Source organism: Danio rerio, chromosome 21 (assembly GCF_049306965.1).
Source record: "Danio rerio strain Tuebingen ecotype United States chromosome 21, GRCz12tu, whole genome shotgun sequence".
Taxonomy (NCBI): Eukaryota; Metazoa; Chordata; class Actinopteri; order Cypriniformes; family Danionidae; genus Danio; species Danio rerio.
Genome location: NC_133196.1, coordinates 49,876,512 through 49,894,001, shown reverse-complemented (window position 1 = coordinate 49,894,001; position 17,490 = coordinate 49,876,512). Strand labels below are relative to the sequence as shown.

Sequence of the window (17,490 nt, the reverse complement as noted above, 5' to 3'; positions counted from 1 at the left end):
GCTGTTAGAACATTTCTGCAGTGGTTTACTTGTGTCAAATTGTAGACTTTTCAGAAAATAAAAATAAATAAACAGGATCCTACTGGATAATCATCATCATTATTATTAAAGTAGGATTTTCTTCCTAATAAATAATAAATGTCATTTCCTAATAAATCGCCTCTTTATGTATTACTTTCTATGATTTATATATGATATTGGAATAAGTGTTAGCTTTTTGTAAGTGATTATGTTTTAGAATAGAGTATGTAATGTTTAATAATTTAATAATATAATTTAATAATATAATATTATAATATTAATAAAGGAAAAACAGACTCTATATGTGCCGTTTGCATATACTTCAGTTAATATGGAGAGCGAGTGCATGCTTTTACCAAAACTAATATTGGATTTTATTTTAAATGTGTGTGCGTGCACAACAATATGCACAAATAAATGACGGGCTTCTTCTCTAATAAAGTAGTTCCTCCTCCCGGTTTAGAGCAGGTTTTAGAGTTTCCCGCAGTGCATCACTGTAATCATGACATGATAAACACACACCATACAGCACAAACACCAGCAAATCCATATTTTAAGATTTTATTACAAATACTTTTTACAATATTTACATAGAACCCATCCCCATACACAACAGCCCCGCTTGAGGTGTGTGTGCGTTCATGAGTGTGTGTACATATGAAGATATTCACAGATATTCTCATATACAACATTGATATCAAATCGTGCACTGAAGAGTACACAAGCCAAGACATGATGGATGAAGATGACTGAAGCTGTAAGAGTGACGTGATTTCTGCATCGAGTATTGAAGAGTTCAATAAATGCTGACACCAGCACATAACGGACGCTGTTCACAGTACAGGAGATTACAGGATCACACACTTCTGTACAAATGCAGACACACACACACACACACACACACAACACTGCCTTCTGCTCAAGAGTGTGTGTGTGTGTGTGTGTGTGTGTGTGTGTCTCCTTTCTGGTCCAAATATCTGCAAACTCATAAATAAAGAAGCTTTTTCTAGATGAGCAGTAAATAAAGTCTTGCTTTCAGAAACAACGAGTCCAAATGAAGAGAGTTTATCCTTAAAACAAGCAGAATAACCTGACAATGAGTTATAGTAATAATAATTATTATTTCTTTTATATAATTATATTGTTTTATATAGTTAAATAATAATAATAAAAGGATAATAACTATACTTTCTAATAGTTTATATTTATAATTGCATTTGTGAATAGTAAATATTGTGTCTGCATGTCTAGAAAAAGCTTTCTGCTTTGAGTATTGTCAGATATTCAGACGAGTAGCTGAAAGAGCATTTCCTGCAGAGTCTCTGGAAGATCTCCAGAAAGCAGGACTGAGGTCTCCAGGTGTCCAGAAAATATGGAATGAGGCTCCGAGGTTTGAGGTGGAGTGTGTGTGTGTGTGTGTGTGTGTGTGTGTGTGTGTGCATGCATGTGTGTGTGTCTCAGCAGATGCTCTGAGGCATGGAGCTGCTGTTCCACAACTCTGTGTATGTGTACGAGTCGCTGCGCAGGTCTGGGGTCAGTTCTGTGTACAGACGAAGTTCGAGCTCCTCTCCTGCAAACACAAGAGAAACGTGCATGAGTTATTATATTATTGGAGATGTACAGCAACACTAGACACATGCATGAGCTATTATATCATTCACATGCAGATTTATTCATCGGGTGTGCTCAAACACACACAGAGTTGCTTGTGTCCATTTCTTCGTGAATATAGATTATTAAACGGTTATATCTGTTAAATTAAGAGTTTGCTCACCGGACAGAGATTATATTTAAATACATTTACAGATCATAATATTTCAACTAAATTCTATATGTTTTTTATTTATCTTGATTTTCGCTTATTAAAATTATTTAATATTTTCCCCCAACATATTCATTTGGGTGTCATCATTTTTGCACTGGGATCTTCAGTTGTTTTTGTTAGCTGTATATACACTACCTGACAAAAGTCTGTTTTATTTTCATGTTTTTTAAATTAATGTGTTCATCAAGGCGGCATTTATCAAATATAAAAAAGGTGTTAAATTGTTAAATATTTATTACAATTTTAAATAACTGCTTTCATATTGTATGTAGTTTCAAATTAAATGATTACTCCAGTCATTATTGCCTTTATTACTATTACCATTAATAATAATAATATTTATAATAATGATGATAATAATAATAACAACAACAATAATAATATGAATAAAGATGATAATAATAATAATAATAACAACTATAATAATATTAATAATGATGATAATAATAATAATAATAACTATAATAATAACATTAATAATGATGATAATAATCACAATAATAATAATAATAATAATGATAATAATAATAATAATAACAACAATAATAATAATACTGATAATAATAATAATAACAACAATAATAATAATACTGATAATAATAATAACAACAATAATAATTGACGTTAGAGTTATTTCTGAAGGATCATGTGACTTTTAAGACTGGAGTAATGAAGCTGAAAATGCATCATTAAACTCACTGGAATAAATTATTATTAAATCATAAACTATTTTGAACAGTTATTCTACAGTGCAATAACATTTCACTATTTGTGCTGTATTATTAAAGAATTAAATGCAGCCTTGGTGAGCAGGAGAAGCTGTTTTTAAAACATTTACACTCAAACTTTTGGCCAGTAGTGTATATCTAGAAAATGTGCAATATCGGCATTTTATTGACTGTGCAAATAAGAATTAAAAACATTACATTCATGCACGTTTGTGTATTATATTTCTGTAATTATTTACAATTAATTGGCTGAACCGCGAGGCTACTGTATTGTTTAAAGCAGGTAACATTAACCGTTTAAAAATTATTCATTCATTTAAATTCTTTATAAAAATATCCTCTGAAAATAGTCTTTACTTCACTAAATATAATGTCTAAATATTCTGAATTTCACAGAAGGGAGAATATTTTGCACTGCAAAACATGCTGTTCTGAGGGGTCGTGTCTTGTTTCTAGTCCAAATATCTACAAACTCTTAAATCAGTCAGCGTTTTCTAGACAAGCACAACATATAGTGCTGTTTTCAGAAGCAATGAGTCGAAATGAAGAGAGTTTCTCTCTAAAACAAGCCAAATCATCTGACAAAACCAGCACGTTTTGAGATATCTGGACTAGAAACCAGATCGAAACAAGCGTTCTTTCCCCTGATGAAAACACCAGTGAGATGCAGTAGTGCTGAGAGAGACGAGTGTGTTTCCTAAAGTGTTCAACATTTACCTGAACTTACACTCCACTGGCTCTCAGGGCTCAGAGACTCTGTTGTGCAGACTTCATTGGCCAGGAACCCCTTTCCAAAGTTCTGCAGCCACTGCGAACTATCGCGCTCCAATTGCCGAGTGAGCTGCCAGAGCAAAACACAGAACTTTACACACTGGGTTTTGCCTGAGGCTGGATTAAAGTCTATCAGCGTTAACATTACAGCCAATCACAGGCGTTTAGAACTGAAACGGGTATTCCTGTCAACGAAAAAGCACAATGTGAGCAGAGCGGAGGGTAAACTCACCTCTAAGATGGCTTCGCTGTCCTCCAGGTCTGCGTTTAGGAAGAAGAAGGAGAGAAAACACTATTAATATGGCTCTGCTGTACAGATTTATTCACAGTATTCCACTAATGATGTTGAGCAGATTCAGGAAATGTTCACAGTGTTTCCTCTAATGTTTCTTCTTCTGGAGAAAGTCTGATTTGTTTTATTTGGGCTAGAGTAAAAGCAGTTTTTAATTGTTTTAAAGCCATGTTAAGCTCAATATTATTGGCCCCTTCAGCAATATTAGTGTTGGATTGTCTCCAGAATAAACCACTGTTATACAATGACTTGCCTAGTTACCCTAACTTTACCCTAATTACCCTAGTGAAGCCTTTACATGTCACTGTAAGCTGAACACTAGTGTCTTGAAGAATATCTAGTCTAATATTATGTGCTGTCATCATGGAGAAGAGTACTGTGTGTGTGTGTGTGTGTGTGTGTGTGTGTGTGTGTGTGTGTGTGTGTGTGTTTGTGTGTGTGTGTGTGTGTGTGTGTGTGTGTGTGTGTGTGTGTGTGTGTGTGTGTGTGTGTGATTACCTGTGGAGTGCACTGGAGACACCTGGAATCGAGAGTAGATGTCGTTGCATGTGCTGTCAGGGCCGATCTCCACCTCATACCCAACAGTAGGACTGGAAGTGTCTGCAGGAGAAGACATGAGAACATCAGACTCCAGCTTCACCGCTCAGTCTGCACGTTTGCATATCTCAGAGTGAACTGTCCCCTTTAACACAGATGAGGGAAGCGTCCTCTGCTGCTGTGGGTCTGAACACACTTACGTGGTGTGCTCTGAGTGCTGTCGATGGTGTTCTCCTGGGTCATTTCTGCAGACGTGTCCTCACTGCTCATGTCCTCCAGCTTTACTTTCTGAGACAGACTCTGAATAATAACACACACACACACACACACACGCGCATGTTCAGATCTTCAGTTTAAACACACACACACACCTGATTTGGTCTGATTATTTGACATGCTCTGACTCTGCTTTATATATGTTTATGTTTGTTTTTCTCTGTTTTGATTGGTTGCTGGCATCTTTAAGGACATTTTTTTGTCATAAGTGACTTTATTTAGATTTTTTAAAATTGTTTGTTTAATCTGAAAAGTTCAAGACATTTACACATTTACCAAAAACATAAAAAAAAACATAAAAATGTCTAATATAAACACATTAATAGATATTTATTATTAAAAAAAATAATAATAAATTTGATTTTCACCAAAATTTAAAAAATTTGATAATAAAAATTTTTATTTACACTAAAATTATAATAATTTGATAATAAAAAATTTGATTTACACTAAAATTATAATAATTTGATAATAAAAAAATTAATTTACACCAAAATTATAAAAATCTGATAATAAAAAATTTGATTTACACCAAAATTATTTGGACAAAAATCCCAGAAATGGGATGCTTGAGGTGCTATACCTGACATATGTGTTGTGATTATTATAATAATGCGCTGCGCTCACCTTCATCCGCCGGCGGGAGTCTCGGCTCTTGGATCTCTTGATCTTCTTGCTGACGGCGGGGAGCATGCGGTAAACTCTCACCGCCCCGCAGCCCTTGTTGATGCTTTTATCCTTCACCTCCTCGATATCCGGAAGCGAGTTCATTGCACAGCGGAAATTGGCTTTCCAGGTTTTGGGGTCAGGCTGAGTCACTCCCTCCTTATATTTACCTGAAATGAACAGCACTACGGTCACATCCACTGCTACTGTATAGTGCACTCAGTAGAGCTTTACTAGAGGTCTTTACAACACTCAACACTGCACATGCCGACTCAACAACACTACATATCTGTTGCTTCTCTAGAAAACGCTTCTTGCTTTCAGAATGTTCAGATATTTAGACTCTATGTAAGTGTTAGTTGCAGTGAAGGAAACACTGACAGCAGTGTCACAGGTATAGATGATTGACAGCTCTCTCACCTGTGTGAATGGCCCACTGCTTGAACAGACAGGCATCTTTATCCACCTCCCAGCCGTGCCGAGCTGCGTGTTTCCAGGGGATGGAGAACATCTTCTCCTCCTGCAAACACACACACACACACATCTGTAAAGCTCTGCTGATGCTGGAACAGTGGCTTCTGATGAGTGTGTGCAGCGCTCGGCTTTACCTTGTTGACCCACATGAGTCCATTGATGGTGTTGGAGTCGATCCTGCTCTCCAGCCAGGGGCGCATGCGCATTCTGGACACGGGCATGACTTCTGCAGCACAGAGACAAGTGTAGGATTAGCGGAGCTGCACATGCGCAGATGAGGAGGCGTGTCTGTGGGCGCGCACAGCGCTGAAGAGTGTGTTTAGCTCACACCTCACCACGAGACACTCTGAGTTATTGTGCATTTGTTAAAAGAAAATTAACTTTAGGAATACTTTTGCATTTGTATTTAAAAGTCTGAATATGTGTGCGTGTAAAAGAGAAACATTAAGATTAATTCTGCATTTGTGGAAAATGATGATAAAGAAGAATAAGAGAACACAGACAGAAGGAAACGGTCATGTTTCTTTTGTATTGTATGTAAAGTGTGTTTCCTTTCAATAAAACATATCAAATTAAAAATAGACATTAAGAGTAAGTTCATATTTGTAAAATAACTATATTAAACATTAAGAGTACATCTGCATTCATAAAAAATAAAAACATTTACAATTAATCTGTAAAAGCAGCAGGAAACGCGCTGCTCTGCTAAACAAGAGTTCAGAAATGTCCATTTAACATGCATTCATCACTGACAGACAGAACTGAGAGTCCTCAGAGGGCAGGATGAACAGAAATCTGCACATTATCCACACACACACTTGATTATTTCAACTCAATTCCAAACTAAATGTAAACTGAGTTAATTAAATGCATATGACCAAATTTAACCCAACTTTCGAGCTTGTCCATATTTCATGGAATTGAAGTGAAATAAATACCCAGCATCATATACAGCATATAAGAACACATCAGGCATAATCACAACACTCACCAATAGAGCGAGGGTAAATCCTACAGTGCAGAGCGCAGCGAGAGTTGGCCGTGTGAAGGCGTGAGTAAGTCCTCAGTGAGAAGAACAGCTGAAGTGACTGTGCTGAAGTTCAGGTTAACTGTACTGTGAGCAGGGCTCTGCTGCTGCTGCTGTATATATAGAGCCGAAGACGGCGCGGGGAATTTTCCCTGCTCTAGCAGGCGCATGCGCACACAGGCAGCGCTCCACACAGCGAGGCTGATTTCCGAGAAATCATGCTGTATAAGAGAGAGACGGACTACGTGCGGAAGACAATTCAGTTTGGATAAACACTCTCTCACACACACACACACACACCCTCAGCATACCACAGCAGCATACTGCACACACGCCCACGCGACACACACATATGCGATTATCCCAAACACAACCTCACAATCATCAGTTACACTTCTACAGCACTGTTCATCCACTCATTCATTTCAGCTTAATTCCCTTATTAATCAGGGGTCACCACAGCGGAATGAACCGCCAACTTTTCCAGCACATGTTGATGCCCTTCCAGCTGCAACCCAGTACTGGGGAATCTCCAACAGTGTGTGAAGTTGATGTATTAGAGCTGTGTGTGTGTAGTGGCTCTGTCACTCTGTGAGTGCTATCATGATTCAGACAGCAGGTTAATTCTGCACTGTTCAGTGTGTGAGTGTCTCGTTATGGAGCCGGTATAAAGTGCAGCGGGTCGGGGTTCAGTCTGCAGAAGTCAGTCGGTTTCCGGGAAATGTTGCAGAGTCTGCCGACAGAGGGCGCCGCTGCTCCGGCTCTGCTTCCTGTAAGAGTCTCCGTTTCAAAGAAACCGTGCTGGAAGCCTGACAGCCAGAAGCGTGCTCAGGAGGGTCATGACGGAGCTGCTGGATATGTGTGTGTGCTGCTCTGTGGTATGTTAGGTTTCGAGATGTGTATTTCTCACAGGCCTCAAAACCGTCCAGAACTGCGAGTGGATTTCATTCATTCATTCATTCATTCATTCATTCATTCTTTCATTCATTCATTCATTCATTCATTCATTCATTCATTCATTCTTTCATTCATTCATTCATTCATTCATTCATTCATTCTTTCATTCATTCATTCATCATGCATTCACATGTATATTTGTTTGTTTTGTTTGTATGCATGTATGATTAACTTTGTGTTTGTCCATTAATTCATTCATTTACAAGCATGTTTGTGTGAACGTTCATTCATTCATTTGAATGTTTGTACATCATATCATTATATCATACATATATTATTCACAAATTATACATTATATTATACAAATATTCATTCATTTATACCTTCATTCATTCATTCATTTTCGTATAGGCTTATTCCCTTTTATAATCTGAGGTTGACACAGCGGAATGAACCGCCAACTTATCCATACACTCTCATTCACACACATACACTAAAGACAATTTAGCCTACCCAATTCCCCTAAAGCATATGAGTTTGGACTGTGGAGGAAACCGAAGCACCCAGAGGAAACCCACGCCAACACGGGGAGAACATGCAAACTCCACACAGAAACACCAACTGACCCAGCCGAGACTCAAACCAAAACCTACTATACCAACTGCACCACTGTGTCACTATCTTACACATATTATACATTATATTATACATATATTGATTCATTAATTCCTATATTGTTATGTATGTATGCATTTATTAATTTAGTTCATGTGCATGATTGTATTTATGTATTCATTCATTCGTTTATTTCTATCTATTTATGTATTTATGCATTTATTCATTTTATATAGTTTTGATCAGAGTAAAACTACTTAGTTCCTTACAGGACAAAAACTTCCACACACAGATGTTCTTAAAATATGATTCCCCCAACTGTCATGTTCCATATTGGGTTTTTTGTGCCAACAGCAATCTTACAACTGCCAGAATATATTAATTTTCTAGATGTTTACCAGTAATTTCCATTTTTGTTTGCAAAAGTCTTTATGAAACAGAACCCACATATAATGAGTAATTCAGATAGGAACAGCCTTCATCCTGATGCATTATTAATATTATTAACAGCAGTAGTATTCACAGTGTTGGATTAAAACAGTGCACACACACACACACACACACACACACACACACACACACACACACACACACACACACGCATCTGTCTTTCATAAGCAGCACACCCGCATGATTATATCTCGTCATTTGAATACAGTTGGCCAGGAAAAGGTGAGATCCTGCTCCTCAGGTCCAACCTGAGAAATACAGCAGAGTAGACCAACAACAACAACCAGCGACATCTGCACACATCTGGAGCATCGACAACCAAACTGAAGCACGCGAACACAGCACATGCATGCTTGAGTGATCAAGTGTTGTCTTTCTGTACCTGTAGTGTAGAATAAGCATGAAGGGCATCACATTTCAGTCAAAATAGACCTCAGCGAAAGGACATGAGATATTACATTAACTGAGTGTGATAGTAGACTGGTTTAGGTTGCAGGATTCACTGTCGATGCATGTTTTTATTGTACAAGTGTTTGCTATTTGCACACACACACACACACACACACACACACACACACACACACACACACACACACACACACACACACACACACACACACACACACACACACACACACACACAGAGAGAGAGAGAGAGAGAGAGAGAGTTTGCGGAAACTGTATCGCGGCTCCTGTTTGAGTTTATTTCTTCATTTTGTATATTTAATTTGCTGTAAGAAGCTTAAAGTTACTAAATACAATGAGGGTTCACCAGAGAGACGAACAGCAGCAGGGTTAACTACTTTAAAACTGCTTTAAAGCGTGATGTCAGCGCAGAAACCCCGGCTGAAGTAAGCATTAGGCAAGGTTTCAAGTAAAAAAATAGAGAATGAAATAATCGTGACGTCATGTGGGTGTGTGTGAGTGTGTCGGCTGCGGGAGGGGGTGCGCATGCGCAGCCGTCCGGAGCACGAGGTGTTTTCCTGTGGAGTTTCTGCTCCGTGGATTCCTGGGTTTTCCCATGGATCGTCCAGTGAGATTCCCCTTAAAACCCGATCGAGTGTCTGATGGCACAGCGACAGCTCCAACAGCTTGCTGGCATCAGGATCTGTGTTGTCTCTTTATTTAGAATGTGTTCATCAGCCGCCATGTTTAACGTTAGATGTGGCTGAGATCAAGGCGCGCTGCCTCAGCCTGCCCAAAACCTCTGAGGTACAGTTAGCTTATATTCACACACTCAGACTGAAATAAAACACTAAAGCAGAATAATAAAGGCGAATACAGATGAGTTATAATGATGTGCTGTTATGAGCTTGTGACATGCTCTCTATATAGTTTACCATACTTTATTTTGGGTCTGAAATCGCATGGCATTGGGCTGAAGTTGATATTCGCACATTCAGATTTTACCTTCTTATTTTAGGAAAAGTATATGCAAATACTAAATAGTGAAATTATATTATCCGTCAATGACCATCAAAGCACAGCACTGTTGTCAGCAGGCCCGGCTCCAGCTTGGAAGTATAGAGGTACAGTTGGTAAAGACTTCCCCCTTAATAATATAATTTCATAAAAGTGTTATTTGCAAACTCTAAATGTTGAAATCATATTAGCAGCCAATGACTATCAAAGTACAACATTGCTCACGGTCAAATAAATTAATTTTTGTTAATGTTGATTTCAAGTTATACTACTACCTAGTCCTAACGTGGTAAACAGTATAGAGACTTCTAAATGAACGAATGTGCGAATATAAAACCAACCTTACCTCTATCTTGGAAGTTTAGGGTGGGCTAAGTATAAACACACACACACATGTAAATATATATACTGAGAGAGATTACAAATAATAATTTGCAAGATTTAAAGGCAAACATTTCTAATCAAAAGCACTTACTGTATTGTATGCAAGCTGCTTTCTTAAATATGAAACGCATTGCAAAAAATTGACATCTTGGCCAAGCTGATTGGGTGGGCCTTCCACCTTGTAGAGCTGTGCCTGGTTGACAGTCAATTAAATAGTGCTAATGTTGTTTTGCACACATGCTTGCATGCATTCAGAGCCAGTATATATAAAGCAGAGGTGAACAATATAGAGAGCGTGCTCATAGCAGTACATCACTATAACTCATCTGTATTCACCTTTATAATTCAGCTTTAGTGTTTTGTTGAAGTCTGCATGTGTGAATATACTGTAAAACAATACCTCAGTGCAGCGACGCTTTAATATTCACACATTCAGACTTTGGTGTTCAATAAAACACTAAAGCAGAATGTAAAAGGCAAACGCAGATGAATAATGATGTACTGGTATGAACACAACTTGTGACGCTCTCTGTATTGTTCACCGCTGCTTTATATACAGTTGAAGTCCAAATTAGTGTTAATAACTCATCTCTAATAACTGATTTATTTTCTCTTTGTCATGATGACGGCTCATAATATTAGACTAGATATTCTTCAAGACACTAGTGTTCAGCTTACAGTGACATGTAAAGGCTTCACTAGGGTAATTAGGGTAAAGTTAGGGTAATTAGGCAAGTCATTGTATAACAGTGGTTTGTTCTGGAGACAATCCAACACTAATATTGCTGAAGGGGTGAATAATATTGTCCTTAAAATGGTGTTTAAAAATTAAAAACTGCTTTTATTCTAGCCCAAATAAAATAAATCAGTCTTTCTCCAGAAGAGGAAATATTATCAGACATACTGTGAACATTTCCTCAATCTGTTCAACATCATTTGGAAAATATTTAAAAAAGAAAACAAATATTAAAGGCAGACATAATAATTCTGACTACAGCTGTATGTTGGGTCTGACATGTAAAATAATTTCAGCACTATTCCACTGACCGTTCACAGTGCTGTGCTGTGATACTCATTGGCTGAGAATATGATTTCACTATTCAGAATTTGAGGGTTGTGGGTGCTCATGATTGTGCAAAGGTAAATGACTTATTTGGAGGTGGTGTTAAGGCTGAGGAGAGTTATGATCGCCTGTTTTCCTCATTCAGTGGTCTTACATCTGAACTGTAGTGTATTTTTAGACAGGCGCCTTCCCCAACTCTAATGTACGGCTCAAGATACACTCACTCCTGCAAAGAGGACTGATTACAGGACAGCACTGAGCTGCACTTGCACTTCAGCACTCCTCATCGGTGTGTGTGTGTGTGAGTACTGGTTTTAGTGGTTTACAAGGACAAATGTGTATAATGACATGGATATGACCTAGATATTACAATATTGAGGGGGTTTATGAGGACGTGGCTGATGTCCTTATAGTTCAAAATGCTTAATGAAACATAAGTGCTTAATTCTGTAAGCTTAACATAAACTGTAAACAAATCCCTTATTCAGATGGGAATGTTGTTCCAGAGGCGCAGAACTGTGGCCTCACAGCAAGAAGCTCACTGGTTTGAGTCTCGGCTGGGTCAGTTGGTGTTTCTGTGTGGAGTTTGCATGTTCTCCCCGTGTTGGTGTGGGTTTCCTCCGGGTGCTCCGGTTTCCCCCACAGTCCAAACACATGCGCTATAGGGGAACTGATCAACTACACTGGCCGTAGTGTATGAGTGTGTGTGTGTGTGTGTGTTTGTGTGTAAGTGTATGTGAATGAGTGTGTATGGGTGTTTCCCAGTGATGGGTTGCAGCTGGAAGGGCATTTCTGCGTAAAACATGCTGGAATAGTTGGCGGTTCATTCCGCTGTGGTGACCCCTGATGAATAAAGGGACTAAGCTGAAGGAATATGAATGAATGTGATTCATATTTATTTGATGTTAATCATATTTATTTGTTTTTTATTCATCTTTCAGGGATGGCACGCAGAGGATTGTGGGATGTCGGCGATGGACACAGGATTGTCTTCCTCCCTTAAAATACACCCTTCAGAGGCAGAATTTCCAGCTTTCAGACACAGCCTCTGATGAGTGGGACTTTCTGCAAAGCATCATGGGTAATGTAGTTTTCCTGCACAGATTCAGTGTTGAGACAGTAGTGAACAGATGGGTTCCACCAAAGCGGATACAATCAATTAACCACCGCAGAGATGCGGATCTGTCTGAACAGGTTATTGGTGAAGTCAGATTCCCTACAGAGGACATGAAGGAGTTTCACTTCAGGAACCCACTGCTGGGCTGTATTTACTTTCAGACATCAGAACAAAATTCAGCCTTCAGTTTCAACATATACAGTGAGGGCGTTATGGCTTTATATTGCCTGTCTTTGATTGATATATCTTGTATGTGTTTCTTATTCAGTGTTTTATTATTATTATTATTATTATTATTATTATTCATTCATTCATTTTTCTTCAGCTTAGTCCCTTTATTAATCAGGGTTTACCACAGTGGAATGAACCGCCAACTTATCCAGCATATGTTTTATGCAGCGGATGCTCTTCCAGCTGCGACCCATCTCTGGGAAACATCCACACACACTCATTCACACACACACACACTCATACACTATGGCTAGCTTAAATGATCAGTTCCCCTATAGCGCATGTGTTTGGACTGTGGGGGAAACCGGAGCACCCGGAGGAAACCCACACCAACACGGGGAGAACATGCAAACTCCACACAGAAACACCAACTGACCCAGCTGGAATCAAACCAGCAACCTGAGTGCTGTGAGGTGATTGTGCTACCCACTGCGCCACCATTCTATTAATTATATTTAATAATTATCATAACATTATTTTTATTTTGTCCTGTTATTTTGGATGGGTGCTGTGTTATGTTTGTGGAATGTTTAATAAAAACTCAGTTAAAAATAAATGTTGATGATGTATGGTACTGAAACATTATTACTGTTAATTTTGATGAAGGTATTGGTCCTCTTTAAATGTTGACCGCTGTAATATTTTCATTTATAAATGTGTGAATATAGTTTCTCAACTGCATGAAACATTGTGCTCCAGCTTATTGTCTTCTGGATCAGTAACAGATATGGGCGGGGCTTGATTTTCTCCCTGGGGAACTGATTGTGACAGACAATTTGACCCCGCCCTCATTGGAGTAATCCCATTTTTGGGGTTTATTTTATTTTGGGGACAGATAGCCTCAGCCTAAATGCATAGATAGCTCCGCCCTAAAGCACTGATAGTCCTGCCTTAAAGCACTGATAGCCCCACCCTAAAGCACAGATAGCCCCGCCCTAAAACATTGATTTCCCCGCCCTAAAGCACTGATAGTTTTGCCTAAAGCACTGATTGCCCCACCCTAAGCACAGATGGCCCCGCCCTAAAACATTGATAGCCCCGCCCTAAAGCACTGATAGTTTTGCCTAAAGCACTGAGAGCCCCGCCCTAAAGCACAGATGGCCGCGCCCTAAAACATTGATAGCCCCGCCCTAAAGCACTGGTAGTTTTGCCTAAAGCACTGAGAGCCCCTCCCTAAAGCTCTGATAGCCCCGCCCTAAAGATGATAAAACAGATAAAAGGATCAAACATGAAGAGAGGTTATGGTGTCAGGCCTGTGGCCAGCCTGTCAGAAGGGGTGGATCTTTTTTCTGCAAAAGTGGACCTGGTTTGCAGTGTGTCGCCTCATGCGGGGTTTAAATACTGCATTTTAGTGACATTTTAAGCTGCTTTAGCTCATCGAATGGCGATCATAACCACATGCTAAAGAATATTTCCTACAGTTTTGTCAGAGTGCTTACTATATTATTATAGCACAAAGCATTTATTTACAAATTTACATTTGAACTGTATGTCATTATATTGTAAATAATGTTATGAATTTAGCATTTAAAAAATAAATATGAAAAAAAGGATTATTTTCAAAACCAACGTATGATCATCCATCAAATAAAGAACATGAGGAATCTGCTGAAACATGTTTACTAAAGGTGTAGCCTATAAAAACTGCCCATCTCATTCAGCTTTCATTTTCCTTCAACTAAGTCTCTATTTCAGGGGTTGTCACAGTGGAATGAACCACCAACTATTCCAGTATATGTTTTATGCAGCAAATGCCATTCCAGCTGCAACCCAGTACTGGGAAACACCCATAAACTGATTTCTGGACTGGTGTTTTAAGGTGAATTTAGAGTTAAAGTATGTCAGTAACACACACACACACACGTGCACACTTCACACAGTCACTCATATCTCACACACACACACACACACACACACACACACACACACACAGACTGGTTTACTGTGTCAGTGTGCTGGCTGTGGGCAGAGCACGCTCTCTCTCTCTCTCTCTCTCTCTCTCTCTCTCTCTCTCTCTGGTCTACTGTGTCAGTGTGCTGTGTGTGGGCGGGGCTCCGGTAATCTGCGGTAATCTCCGCTCCTCCATCTGCTTTGACAGCTCGGTCACATTGGATTGAGCGGCAAATCCACGGCAGCTGCGTCACAGAGCAGCCTGTCCTTGCGAACACACACATCCTGCCTTCCCATCAGCCCCTGCGCGCGGTCACAGCAGCAGCACAGAGATGACATGCAGTCATGTATTTATTTATTCAGTTATTCGGCATACAGAAGCACACGTGACGCGCCGGAGCATCACGTGACCCGCCGGAGGATGGAGAAGGAGAGGAGGCTCTCAAGGTTAAACAGGCGGAGGCGGGGCTCGCAGGAGGGTGTAGCCTGAGTGTCACGTGACCCGCGGGAGCGCTGCCTGATGGAGAGAAGATGAGCTGAGCATCACAGCATCCTCACATCAGCGAAAACCACAGACCAGGAGCAAAGCACTGACATGAGCTCACAAACACTCAACTGAATTTCGTGACCTTTCCTTTTAAACGCAGTTGCCGGATATTGGAAAAACATTAATAAATAAACAGATAAACAGATATAAATATATATATATACATGATCCACTTTCAGACTGTTCTTTAAAACAGCTCGCATAAGTGAATATATTAGGTTAGAAACATGATTAATATTAGGATGAGTTTATTAAGATTAACACAGACACGTGTTTCATCACTCATCAATGCTTCTTTTGTTAAAAACTGCTGGGTTATTTCAATCCAAATAATGGAGAAAACCAACGCTTGAGCTTGTCCATATTTTACCCAGATTTGAGTTCAAATAACCCAGCAGAGGGTTGTTTACAAAGTAGACTGTTATTAAATCAGCTTCATTATGTTCCGTCAGCTTAGTCCCCTATTACTGAGGGGTCACCACAGCGGAATGAACCGCCAACTATTCCAGCATATGTTTTACACAGCGGATGCCCTTTCAGCTGCAACCCAGTACTGGAAAACATTCATACACACCCATTCACGCAAAAACACACACACACACACACACACACACACACACACACACACACCGTGACCAATGAGTTTTAGCCATTCTCCTCATAACTGCATCATCATCACCATTTTCATCATCTTCATCATCATCAATATCTTCTTCATGTCCTTCATCATCACCATCATCTTCACTATCTTCATCCTCATCATTATCATCATCATTGTCATCATCTTCATCATCATCATCATCATCATCATCATCACATCTTCATCATCACCACCATCATCTTCATCATCGTCATCATCATCGTCATCATCATCTCATCTTCATCATCATCCTCATCATCATTGTCATCATCTCATCATCATCATCACGAACATCATCTTCATCATCATCATCATCTTCATCATCCTCATCATCATTGTCATCATCTCATCAACATCATCTTCACCAACACCATCATCATCGTCATCATCTTCATCATCATCATCTCATCTTCATCATCATCTCATCTTCATCATCATCCTCATCATCATTGTCATCATCTCATCATCATCATCTTCATCATCATCCTCATCATCATTGTCATCATCTCATCATCATCATCATCATCATCTTCATCATCATCCTCATCATCATTGTCATCATCACCAACATCATCATCATCATCATCTTCATCATCATCATCTTCATCATTATCTTCATCATCAGCATCATCATCATCATCTTCATCATCATCAACACCATCATCATCTTCATCATCATCATCTTCATCATTATCTTCATCATCATCATCATCATCATCATCATCATCATCTTCATCATCATCATCTTCATCATTATCTTCATCATCAGCGTCATCATCATCATCTTCATCATCATCATCACCATCATCATCACCATCATCATCATCTTCATCATCATCTTCATCATCATCCTCATCATCATTGTCATCATCTCATCATCATCATCACCATCATCATCATCACCATCATCATCATCAGCATCATCATCATCATCGTCATCTTCTTCATCATCTTCATCATCATCTTCATCATCATCCTCATCATCATTGTCATCATCTCATCATCATCATCATCATCATCATCTTCATCATCTTCATCATCATCTTCGTCATCTTCATCATCATCTTCATCATCATCCTCATCATCATTGTCATCATCTCATCATCATCATCACCATCATCGTCAGCAGCATCATCATCATCGTCATCTTCTTCATCATCTTCATCATCATCTTCATCATCATCTTCATCAGGGGTGAGGAAGGAAACTATGTTAATCATGTTTATAGTGATGTATTTTGAGTTGTGTCAGCTGCTTTACGTCACACTTTAAAAATCTGCTGGGCTGTCGTATGACCCAGCACTGGACAAACACAGCCTAAATGTTGTTTATAGTTTCAACAAAGTAAATACACTTCAACTTAAACATTTCAGGAAACCACACTGTAAACATGTATTGGGTTATTTATACCCAATTTTGGTTAAAATATGGACAAAACCAACCACTGGGGGCATTTTGGAGTTAAATTTATCAGTCCAAATTTAACTGAACATTTGGGTTTGTCCATATTTGACCCAAATTGGGTTGAAATGAGCCAGTATTTTTACAGAGTGGTTTCATTAAATTGTGTGAGTGAATCAGATTGACTTTGTGAATTAAAGTGCTCTTTAAAATGCT

General features: G+C 39.0%; 2 protein-coding genes across 4 annotated transcripts in view; both read right to left on the bottom strand.

The window, feature by feature from the left end:
* ddx46 (DEAD (Asp-Glu-Ala-Asp) box polypeptide 46) overlaps positions 1–17,490 on the bottom strand; it is an 800,864-nt gene that overhangs the window by 98,613 nt on the left and 684,761 nt on the right. The gene's annotated exons all lie outside the window — the stretch shown is intronic.
* Positions 567–6,708, bottom strand: irf1b (interferon regulatory factor 1b). Of its 3 annotated transcripts, none has more exons than NM_205747.2 (9): positions 6,582–6,694; positions 5,725–5,816; positions 5,537–5,636; positions 5,078–5,286; positions 4,375–4,474; positions 4,136–4,237; positions 3,578–3,606; positions 3,292–3,415; positions 567–1,591 (listed from the first exon to the last, which is right to left on the bottom strand). In NM_205747.2, the coding sequence occupies exons 2-9, from the start codon at positions 5,809–5,811 to the stop codon at positions 1,479–1,481; spliced, it is 864 nt and encodes a 287-aa protein (NP_991310.2). In that variant the 5' UTR covers positions 5,812–5,816; positions 6,582–6,694; the 3' UTR covers positions 567–1,478. The 3 variants fall into 3 exon arrangements, with proteins under 3 accessions (NP_991310.2, XP_068072033.1, XP_068072034.1); XM_068215932.1 differs by having other exon boundaries at positions 1,429–1,591; positions 3,302–3,415; positions 6,582–6,708; XM_068215933.1 differs by lacking the exon at positions 3,292–3,415 and having other exon boundaries at positions 1,429–1,591; positions 6,582–6,708.

Excerpts from the sequence above, each read along its gene's own strand:
- irf1b (NM_205747.2), bottom strand. The coding sequence starts at position 5,811 with ATGCCCGTGTCCAGAATGCGCATGCGCCCCTGGCTGGAGAGCAGGATC. Across the intron at positions 4,475-5,077 it reads ACTCCCGCCGGCGGATGAAG|AGTCTGTCTCAGAAAGTAAA; the intron begins GTGAGCGCAGCG and ends GTTATTATTCAG. Across the intron at positions 3,416-3,577 it reads ACAGCGAAGCCATCTTAGAG|CTCACTCGGCAATTGGAGCG; the intron begins GTGAGTTTACCC and ends TTGCTCTGGCAG.